We start from the raw sequence: 11,642 nt of genomic DNA, 5'->3' as shown, positions 1-11,642 counted from the left end.
TGTTCCGCAAAGTGCTTTCACTCTGACCAATGCTTTCCTAGTAGTTCTCGAGTGTCGGGGTTGGCTGTGGCTGCGTGTTGTCCTCCTGAGGTATATCCTCCATGTTCACATAGTAGTCATTTGAGTAGTTCTCGCTGGCAGTAACATTTTGCTGCTGGAGTGATCGGGCAGCATCAGGGATTTCTTCAGCACCGGTCCCAATTGCACGGTCTTTTCCAAATATGAGCACCCACTGATCCCAATAAGTCCAGGCCTTATCGCGCATTGTCTTGGCACTGCTGTCAAGCTAAGATGCAAATCATAAAGCTCAGTAACCAGATTGTTATAGCCTACTAGTAAACAAATATTAAAGTTGATTCACACTGATTTACCTTGACGATCTGCTCCCACTGCTCGTCATCGCAATCAATCTTGAAGTCAGCAGTGAAGCCCACACCACTCCTCGATAGGATTTGGGAAAGACTCTTGTGATTCTTTTTCCACGCACCAATCTTTGAGTTAATATGGGGGTCACCCATAAGATCAGTATTGGGGAATGCCTGGCGCAGACGTTGCTCGATACGCCCAAGATAACCAGCTCGGAAACCGTTGTCGGATTTCCACCCTGTAGCGGCCAGCTCAATCAAAGCAGAAACCAATACATCTTCTTCACGTGTAGTCCACATACGCCGACTGCGTTCCCCTTTTCGGTACTTCGTTCTCCCAGAATAGATACCCCCTTTGCGCACAGAAAAGGTGAAGCGACGAAAGGCATTATGTTTACATGGTTAAAATCTAATTAGGTGCTTTGAAAATTCTTCAATAATTGATTTGTAAACTACTCACCCTGACTAGTAAACCCACTGTTGGATCCAGACCCGAAGCGCATCGACTGAGACATGATAACTACAACAAAGAACCTAACAACATCATTCGCACAAAATTGTTCTATAAACCACTTTATCCCTTTATCTATTATTCCATTAGTCAAACAGACAAAATCAAAATGCACACATTTAGAACGATAAATAATTCAATTGAATCTCAAGAAATTAGGGCATAAACAACTCCGGCCAATGATTCGCATCTACACGTTTGTCGGCAAATATTTCCACACAAAGAAATTTTAAGAACACGTTGCAGAAAAATACAAACACCAAGCAATGGAGTGGGACACGACTCACCTGTTGAAGTCAGTTTCTTCAAGCCAACTTCAACAATTGCACCCTCTGTTTGTGAACTTTCTGAAAAATCGCTATGCGCTCCCACCATAGGCTTCCCGCTTTTTTTTGCCGCTTTGAGATGTTGATGGAGAATAAAAACTAGGGTTCCGTAAATGCTGATTTTAGTATAAAAAATTAATTTTTATTCTGTGTAGTGGTCACTGTTGGGTACAGGAATGAGTATTGGACAAAGAAGGCGAACAACATATAATTTTTCATTTCTGTGGGCCCATGCTGAATACAAACACCCAGATTGAATTTCTTGGGTTATCCCAAGTTGAAAGGTGAACAAGCCCTTACAATGATGATATTCAATGATCAAATTAGTACGTACTCCCTCTGTTTCCACTGAAAAATAACTTATTTTCCTTTTTAATTTATCTCAATTAAAATAATTTAAAAGTAAAAACACATTTATTTTTATTTTATTCTCTCTTTTACTTAATCTTTCCACCAAACACATAAAATAAAAATCTTTCCACCAAACACATAAATAAAATTGCATAAAGTCTGCAAATTAACCAATAGTTAAAAACATAGGAATTGCATTACCAACAAAAAACACATAGGAATTGAACTGAAGACCCATTATAGTGTCAAAATGCATCAGTACGGCAGTACATAAAAGTCGAAAATTACAACCTTACAATCCTAAGACTAAGGTAATGCATCTCAAAAACCAAGCAGCCATAAAACATCAACATCATCAAGGTAATGCTTGAGTTAGGTTTATGGTAATGCATCACAAGATTAGTAGCCACAAAATATCAAACATTTACTTAGTAAGGCTCAAAATTAAGTTACCTAGAAATTCCATGTTAAGTTACCTAGAAATTCCATGCATCAAGAAATTACTCTCAACTCTGATAATGCATAGTTCAAAACATATCACCTACATCACTGAAAGAGGCCGATCAACCGGAGTGATGTTGTTCGTGGCGATGGTGGCTCTGACGGGAACGATGGTGCCGCCGACTGGATCGACGGCCGAAATCAGACGACTCGGAGGAACTTTCCCGACGACACTTGCGTCTATTTCTCCTCTTCCGATCACCGTCACTACTTGAGCTTTCAGCCGAACGCGACTGCCAATACTTCTGCTTCCGTTTCTTGCTCCTCTTCTTCTTCCTCCTCCTCTCGTCGCCAGAAGGCGATTTGCTTCCGTCATTATCACCATCACTTGTTTCTTCGTTGGACGAAGGAGACTTCTTCATTTTCAACCTCTTCGGCGCCATCGTCTTGCTTGAATAAGGGTTGGCTTGCAACTTGGATGCACTGGCTTCAACTAAGAAAATTACAAATTCATCAAATAGTTCCATTATATATAAGGATTGAGTTGCAAAGTTTTCACCTGAATTCTTCTTCATCTCAGACTTAACTGGCTGCATCAAGGAGATAAGAATGCAAATTATTTTGAATAAAAAAGCATTTGCATTCACATTCACATTCACATTCACATTCACATAAATCATACTACACCTTCACAGTATTCACTTGATTTGGTCAATAACTTTCATCTCAATATACAGCTTTTACATGTGAATAAATTACTAACATTGACAGAAATCATCAAATCATATTCCCTTCATCATAAATCAATTGCTATGCATTACCTTGTTAGCATCACTATGAGGCCGAATGGGGACATCGCGTTTTTCTCGACTTCCCTCACTAGGCATCACAGAATCCTCTTGATTAGAAGTTGATATTCCGTCGCCAGCTACACCAGTGTCTAACCTGGAAAGAATGTGTCATTCCTCAGTCACAGCATTTAACCCAAATTCTAACAAACCTCAGAGATCATCACACACTACTATGAACAAAAGCAGTAGTTGAAGAATTACATTGAAGATGAGCCCCCACCAAAGTACTTCTTCTTCTTTTTATTCTTGACAGCAATCTCAGCAACAGCTTTAGCACTTTTTGGGTTGCAACCTTGAGGTTTTTCCATCTGATCATCGTCACATAAAATGAGAATCTAGTAAGGCCACTCAACAATTTGCTTCTTGTATGAATTATTAAAAAGTGTCTCACTATATTACAAGTAACTTTGGATAATAAAAGTGAAAAAAATTAACCAACCTCATAACAAACATAAGTATTCTAGTTAGTTTTAGTGTTAATGAAGTAAAAACTAGCAAAGACTTGCAACAAATGGTGAAACAATCGAAAACTAAAATATTGAATAATCAATTTGAACCTGATCAAACCGGTCGTCTATCCACTGCTTCATCTGGGGAACGAGAAGCTGGACCAGATGATCAACCACCTTACCAGAAACTTGATCCACAAAGCGAGCCTCGTCCAGTGCTTCAGGACATCTCTGTGGGCGTCGTGTTGTGCGGTTCAGCCTGCGGTTGGGACGATCTGATGGCTTTGGAGTGCTGCGCGAGCTACCATCGGTGTCAGGGACCTCGACAGGCTCCAGAGGAGCCGCGCGTTGTGGTTCTGGCGGCGACGAACTAGCTGAAGCGCCATCTGATGAAGTTAAATAATAGTTATACAAGACTGGAACCCTGGCCCGCCTTACAGCTCCCACGACACGAGGCGGAGGCGCCACTACTTGCCGCTGCCGGGTCCGTGGGGAAGCGTAACGAACGCCGAGTGGCTGCTGAGTTTGCAAGCTCAGCCAATATGGCTGCAAGCGCTCGTCGTCTGTTGGCTCCAATGTCACATGACAAACAAGCTGGACAAAATAAATTTGTGTCATAAAATCTAGACATACACAATTTAATCAACATAAATATTTCTAATAAAAAATGCAGAATGATTAAAATACTGTTTTACAAAACTTACTAAATGAATTTTACATAAGTTAATCTCCTAGCTACTTTCTAAAAAGAAATTTGGCGGGGAAAAAATTTGAATATTTTTGCAATAATATCCGTCAAAGCATGATATATGATACCTTCCTGTCCAAAATATGTTTGTGCAACCTTCCGTTCCTCAGAAACGACCACTTAAGACATCGGGGCACACGGGCCTCCTTGGTGATCAAAGCACACCTATTTGGTAGACGTGGTATAGCCTCATACGCCCAAATCTGTAAAATAAGGCGTGCCAACTTGAGTCAAAAGAATCAATAAAGTTGAAAAGGCAATAAACACAAAGAGTGTATACCTGCAGGGCCCATACCGGCCCAGAAATTATATACCGTAGTCCATGTTTCATGTTTCCCCTCTTTGTAGGCAGGACGCTAACAAAGTGCACGAGCGCCTGGTACGTGTATGCACCCCAAGGAAAACTATTCCACTGATCGAGATCTTCAACCAAAACCCACACCCATGGCTCGATCCTCCTACACTGGTCATACCCCAACGCCATCAGATGCAGGGCCAGGACATGAGCCACCTTCAAATAATCCTCCGCTGACATACTAAGACGCTGCAAATTAAACAGGCCCCAAAGATGTTTCGTGGTGATAGGACGACCCTTCCATAATCGCATAAAAAGCCCTTCCCGTGGCATCTCGTGACTTCCTAGTGGATCAAAAGTGGATGATCCAAAATGTAGTCCGGTCACGAGTGCATACTCTGCAACTGCAAACCAAATGTTGGTTTCACCAACGTGGAACCACAACTCATCTCCTTTGGCTTTGGGAAATGTGATTTCATGACTAATCAACTCATGCAGAGCTTTGCTGCAACTAACTCCCCCGATGAAACGCATAAGATGACCAAAGCAGCCATCCAAAAATCGTTGCAGTAGTTTCTCGCCACCGACACAGGTCAAAACCGACCTGATGTCATCAAACACTTTCTTCCGGTAAGAAAGGGAGATCGAATGGCTAAATCCTTGCAACGGCTTTCTCTTCCACGTCCAACTAACCTGCTCACACCCAAAATATCTGAGACATTAGTATTTCACCCGCGTGGTGCAAGACATTATCTATTTCTGCGTACGATAAATTCATTACTAGTCCAATCAAATACCAATTAGTGGTAATATGAATTCTAAACAATTCAAGAATACAAATAGTACTATATGAGAAAAAACCATCAAATTTTTCAATACTAAATCTTTCATACATGAAAAATAACTACATATGCACCTATGATTACATATATTGTGTAGGGCATATTTTTTTTCTTTTTAAATAGGTATATAGAGAAAATTTTCCACAAACTTAAATTTGTAAAAATAATAACCAATTTAACTTTTTGGAGATAAAAATAACCAATATAATTAAGTTGCATTTCCGAAAACAAACATTGTAAGAAATATTAGGTCTATGTAAAGAACTAGTTTACTCAATGTTTTGAAATGCAGTTAATTATTCTTGAAAAAAAAGCTGGCTATAGTACTTACATAATGTAAGTTTTTAATTGTAGAGAATCCAAGATCATAACATCTTATGTAATAAAAAATCATAAATTATAATATGAATATTTATAATTAGACATTTTTTGTAGTTGAAAATTATATTGATTGTAGAAAATGAATCTAGCATACCTTTTATATATTTAAAAATAAAAAATACTTGAAAAAAATTAGAAAAGAAGGCAATAAACATCTAAAAATTTCAAACTAAGTGATAGGATTATAACTTATTCTATTTGAGATTATTTGATCATAATACAATGTTGCAAAATGACCAAGAATGAAAAAGTATTTGTCCTCCACCCAATATAAGTATAACTAAAAAATATATAGTACTCCCTCCATCCCACCATAAGCGGCGCACTTTCCTATTTGGGTGTCCCACCTAAAATGAGTCTATTTCTTCACTATTACTTTATTCTCTCTTCACTCTCTTGCTTTATTTTCTCTCTTTACTTATCTCTTTGAATATTAATTTCTTAAATCTCGTTCAACAAAGAAGCGTCTCATTTTTAATAGTATAGTACAAATATCAACATCAACATAAATAGCAATAAAAGATTTCCAAAAAAAAATCAACAGATACAATAAAGTATTTTCCCATGTTCAAAATGGTGAGATATAGGAAATCACCTCTTCTTGCCCTTTCTGTGCAATATTTCCATGACCTCGTGCACCCTGCAAAGCACAAGAAACAAAAATTTGCAAAAGAGTTGAACAACTTTAGCAAAAGCATAGCAAGACTAAAAAGGTGAGAGAAATGAGCATTCTAATCGTGATCGATAACATGCAGTCCCCAAATTAGACAAATTGAGCATTACACTCAACACTTCCAATTTTCAACAGTTATAAAACATGCAATGGAAAAGGAAAGAAAAAATAAATAAAAAGGGGGAAATGCAATGGATCAAAGAAAGAAGACAAAGTGATCGATCACCTCCTCTTTTTCCGCCGCTTTCTTGCCCTCTTCTCCCATGAGCTATGAGACTACGACTTCTCTTTTCTCTCCTTCGCTAACAATTTTGAATTTGTTGTTTTTGATAATCAGTGAAATGAGATGGTGTATTTATGAGGAAAGATGATCAGATATTGGTTTTGTGTTGGTGTCAAGTGTAGAGAATCAGAGGTAAATATTTTGCATCCCCAAGGAGCTTGTAATAAGTGGAGTATTGACTCTAGTTTATTTTATTTTATTTTTTTATTAAAATATTCATTCATATATTTTTAATTATATTTAAAATTTATACGAATAGCATTACAAAAATTATTTCATACTCCCCAAACCCTTAAAAATATTATTTCTTTTCATATTAGTCTTATATACTTTCTATTTTAGAAAAAAAATTATCTCTAAGATGAGACTCATTCTCCACTAATAATAATTCAATCACTTTTTATTTCTATATATGTCTCTTAGTTTAATAATTGTGCATTAACTTATACACTTTCATCGTATTTTTAGGAGAATGGGGAAGTATTTTAATTAATTTGTAATAAAATTTTCAAAATATTAGTACTATATGCATACTAATGAAGTACAACACAAAATTACACAAATTAAAACAAACAAGTTACAATAATAATAGATCATAAATATATCAAGTCACAAATTAAAAATTAAACAAAAAACAGAAATTACATAAGTCAAATAATATACTCCAACTTCCAAATTAATCATCGAGTTTACACACTTCTCCCTCTATATTGTTCCGTTCATTAGGTCAATATTTCCATTCTCAATGCATACAATCCATTCCGTCACCCAAGCCTGGAAATCTATGATTTGCAACGGATTACTATATTATTCAAACTATTTCATTATTGTTGCATATTAGCTCAAAAAGTTTAAGTTTGCATAAACAATAAAAAAAACCTTGTATGTGCATTTCATTTGATGAATACATTTTGTCAATTATATTTAGATAATATTAACTTTTTATTTACACGAGGTACAAGATGTTTCAACATTATTTTATGTTGATATAATAAGTTTCATTGGCACAAAAAGTTGCATCGCTGGTTCATGTTCTGTACGTCACACGTATGCAAAAAATTAACGTTGTCTAAATATATATGACTGAATGTATTAAAATGCAATGTAAATAATTTTTTTTCTATTATTTATACAAACTTCAGACTTTTTTTGGCAATAGTATTTTGGCATCTCAAATTGGAAGTTTATTCCCATTAAAAAATCATAAAATTAGAAACTGGATATGAAGTACCACAGGAATTTACTAAGAACATATTAAAACAGGTGCACATCAATTGCAGTTTATTTTATATAAGTCCAAAATTGCAATACCTGTTGAAATGGATTCCAATGAAATATATGCTGGTAAATAAAGCTAAAGCCTGTGTTCAGACTACACAATCTCAACATTTTTCAATTGCTTTACTTCTGCAGCATCTGTTAACACATCCATTTCACCGCTATATTCAGTGTAGGAAATTTGACCAATCTGATTCAAAAACGGTATGATGTCAGTGTTGATGCCGATGACTATGCCGACTGTGCCGATGGTGATGGCGTCTACGTCCCCGATCATCAGAGTCAGATGCCTCGGAGGAGCTTGAATGCCGATGCTTGTGTCTGGTTCCCCGATGGTGATGGCGTCTACGTCCCCGATCATCAGAGTCAGATGCCTCGGAGGAGCTTGAATGCCGATGCTTGTGTCTGGTTCCCCTTCTCCGACGCCTATTGCTATCTGAGCTTTCGGATGGACTTGACTCGGATTGCTCTAGCTTCTTCTTCTTCCTCTCATGTCTTTTCTTTACTCTTCCCCTCCTCTCGTCGACAAATGATGATGTCCTCCCTTCACCATCCCGTATTTCTTCCTCCTCCTTCCTCTTATGACTTCTCTTTACTTTTTCCCTCCTCTCATCTCCAGATGATGATTCACTCCCTTCATTGTGTCTTGTTTGTTCATCTGGTGAAGGAGACCGTCTAGTGTTCGTATACTTGCTCTTGTCTGACTTCTTTTTCTTCTTCTTCTTTGCTTTTGTTGTAGAGAAGTTGGTTAGCAACTCTGGTATGTTGACTTCACTTAGAAATCCTGCAAATAAAGATAAAAAGAAGATTACACTTTCAGAATCTCAAGACTGACGACACATTTGACTTTTATGCTGCAAGGCGTATAGCTTTCACCTCCGTACTCATCAAAAATGTCCTCGGCAACTATCTGCTGATTGGGATCGTCGGGATTGAAACCTCCACGAGGAGGGCTCATTCCGGGCTGCTGCTTCAGCTCCCATTTTAAAGGCTGCAAGAGAGAGAAGAAAGCAATGATAAAATATACATCTCGTTTGAATAAACACATCATTTGCATTAACATGATTCGAGATTTTCCAGTGTCCAATTATTATTCAGCATCATTTGTCTCTAATTGGGATGCCTTGGTCTGCATTCTCTTCAGTCTAAGGATGGTGCAGCCAGGCGTACACGCCCATATGCATGAACAATTTTCTCGACCCAGCACATCTATCCGCTCCCATTACTATCTAACCCCACCCACCCTACCCTAAGGAAAAAGAAGTTCTCATTCTTTATTCTGTATAATTCTGTACCTTTTCCCTAGCTGCTGTTGGTACTAGTGATTCATCAACAATGAAAAACATGGGCTGTAAAATTTTATGTAATGGACGAGTCGGGTTTTTTTAAGCTTCACAGAATCCTCCAGCATATTCTATGTCCAAATCAGCAGCTGTATCCCACAAAGTAGTTCAGCATTCCATGAACTTCCAAAAAAATCTCAAATTCCCAAGACAAAATTCTCTTTGTCGCATCTCCTTCACAATATTCACATGTTCTATCTAATATTTGAAATGGCAATTCGACATTTATTTACCATCTGGCATGGATATGAAACATCAAATGTCACTATTGCAGCACTATATATCAAGCTACAGCAGAGAATGGTTCTAATCAGCAGCTAACTGAGTTCAATTCTTATACAGTACACAGCTACAAGATACATGGTATGTACGATAATTACCTCACCAGCATCAGTTTGAGCTAGAATGGCTGTTAAAGGGTCATCCCGTTTTAATCTACTTTCCTCGTTAGGCATTATTGCATCCTTTAATGGACATTCACGATCACCACTTTGATGCCCATAGTTCCCACATCTAAGACATTTCACATTGCGAATTTCAACTCCAAATGGTTTTGCCCGGCCAGCAACCCCAGTATCTAACCTGAAAAGAGAGAAATGGCACTCAAATCATCCTATATATCCTAAGAAGTCAGAACCTCAAGACATTCCCAGCCATAGCCCAAAACATATAAAGAAAAGAAAAAGTCACCTCTGAAAAATACCTCCAGAAATAAGCAAAACTTAAAACAGCTTAATAATTAAACATGTCTGCCACACAATCTTTAAAGAAGAAAAATATTCACACGTACTTTGGAGCATTTTTTAGAACCTCAAATTGTTCTTCAGTAGGTAATTTACGACCAAAAACATCTTTTGGCACTGGTTTCTTTTTCTCCCCTGCAGGAGGTTCATTTTCCATCTTCCTACAAAAGTAACAGACACCATATTAGTTGATAAAAGAAACAGAACACAGCCCACCTTCCCTATGAGAAAAATTATAGTAGTATGAAAACAAAAAAATAGACCTCATAGATCAGCATACAGTTTTAAATTGATCAAGTAAAGACTATTTATTACATGGAAGACGATGCCTCTTCAAGAGATTGCTCTAGCTTCCTTTTCTCATCAGCAATCTCAGCAGCTTTAGCACTTTCGGCATTGTAACCAGGAGGTTTTACATATAAAAAGCTTACAGCTTGCATCATTTCCAACTGATTGTAACAAGGTTACAAGAAAAATGAAAATCCAAGTAATTAACTCAAGATATATGAAAAAAAAAGACTAAATGCATTCTTGCATAAAAGCACAAGAACGAATGCGACGTGTAAAGTGGCAACTGGCAAGTCAGATCATATAATGATAATATAATCCATATTGTTCTTTAAACCAGATGTATGTGTGTGTTCATTTGCCAAAACTTCCATAACTCATTTTCCCTTTCGTTGTGGTTATAGGAAATAAATTCCCTCCTACACTTTTAAACATTACCTTTTCCTTCTCCTTATGTGAAAGAAGCGCAGTCTGCCGAAGAAAATCCTGCTGTTGTGCATACTGGAAACAGGAAAGAAACAAAAATCAGTAAAAATCTTAGAAACAAAAAGCATAATATATCAGCGTTATAAGGCTTAAGTATCAAAATCTAAAAAGGAAAACAAAAAAATAAATAAGAAACGCAGAGCACTGAATGAAGAACGCATACAATAGCTGCAAAATCCAAAAACAAGTAAGCGGAACAAACCGATATTCCATTGGAGCTGAATAACTAAATGGAAATACAATCAAATAGAGCATAACAACACTCACCACTTCCAATTCCATTATTTCCCAATTCTAGAGAAAAAAAAGACCTAATTTTCAACAAGACATTCGATACAGAGAACGAATCAGGGAAAGTAGAGCGCACCTCGCGCGCGACCTCCTCGGCGCGGCGCTGATTCTGAGAGTGAGTTTGCTCGGCGATCCATTTGCGGCGCTGGTTAGGGTAGGAGAGCGGATGCCACGGCTTCTGGTTGAGAAAGGAATGGGACCACGCCGTTCCGGCCTTGGTCTTGTAGTCGACTTCGCCTTCTTTGTCCTTCTTGCTTGATCGGAACCCTCCGCCACCACCGTCCTCCATAATTGGGGATTTGGTTAGTGCCGAGCTCACGCTTGCCGGACTTCTGCGCGTTTCAATGTTATATTTCTACCTCTCTTTCACCGCCGCTGTCAAAATTGTTTTCTAACTAAAATTCATTTTTTATTAATATTAATTTAAAAAATATTTCTATTTCACAATCTTGAAATAAAATCAATTCGTTCCGCTCGATACTAAAATTTTAAAAAATTAGGACTTGAGAACGAAAAATCAAGGTTTAAAATCTATATATTTTTTAAAAATAAAGTTTATTCTAGATGTATCCCAAATTAGAGCTTTAAAAAGAATTATAGAATTCCACCCAAGTTAATTTTATGTTGCATATGCAATCGATACTTCTAGTATATTTCAGTTTTTATTTTACGTTGGGAAGAAGGTACCTAATTAACG

General features: G+C 37.3%; 2 protein-coding genes and 1 long non-coding RNA gene across 3 annotated transcripts; all 3 read right to left on the bottom strand.

Moving 5' to 3' along the window:
* Positions 1-1,780: 1,780 nt before the first annotated feature.
* On the bottom strand, positions 1,781-3,451 carry LOC125211011 (protein FAM133-like). The gene is made up of 5 exons (XM_048110681.1): positions 3,403-3,451; positions 3,047-3,153; positions 2,816-2,939; positions 2,554-2,584; positions 1,781-2,487 (listed from the first exon to the last, which is right to left on the bottom strand). Exons 1-5 carry the CDS (start codon positions 3,433-3,435, stop codon positions 2,117-2,119), a joined length of 666 nt encoding a protein of 221 aa, XP_047966638.1. The 5' UTR covers positions 3,436-3,451; the 3' UTR covers positions 1,781-2,116.
* A 1,504-nt stretch (positions 3,452-4,955) lies between these two features.
* Positions 4,956-6,594, bottom strand: LOC125212384. Its single transcript, XR_007174660.1, has 3 exons — positions 6,460-6,594; positions 6,156-6,200; positions 4,956-5,030 (listed from the first exon to the last, which is right to left on the bottom strand). It is a non-coding gene; the product is annotated as an uncharacterized LOC125212384 (long non-coding RNA).
* A 1,184-nt stretch (positions 6,595-7,778) lies between these two features.
* Positions 7,779-11,284, bottom strand: LOC125215220 (uncharacterized zinc finger CCHC domain-containing protein At4g19190). The gene is made up of 7 exons (XM_048116579.1): positions 11,022-11,284; positions 10,607-10,669; positions 10,196-10,329; positions 9,928-10,041; positions 9,518-9,719; positions 8,671-8,785; positions 7,779-8,578 (listed from the first exon to the last, which is right to left on the bottom strand). Exons 1-7 carry the CDS (start codon positions 11,232-11,234, stop codon positions 8,007-8,009), a joined length of 1,413 nt encoding a protein of 470 aa, XP_047972536.1. The 5' UTR covers positions 11,235-11,284; the 3' UTR covers positions 7,779-8,006.
* Between the last annotated feature and the right edge of the window lie 358 nt (positions 11,285-11,642).

The sequence above is a fragment of the Salvia hispanica genome, chromosome 3, assembly GCF_023119035.1.
Source record: "Salvia hispanica cultivar TCC Black 2014 chromosome 3, UniMelb_Shisp_WGS_1.0, whole genome shotgun sequence".
Taxonomy (NCBI): Eukaryota; Viridiplantae; Streptophyta; class Magnoliopsida; order Lamiales; family Lamiaceae; genus Salvia; species Salvia hispanica.
Note: the sequence above shows the minus strand (reverse complement) of the source record. Positions and strands in the feature narration are given on the sequence as shown.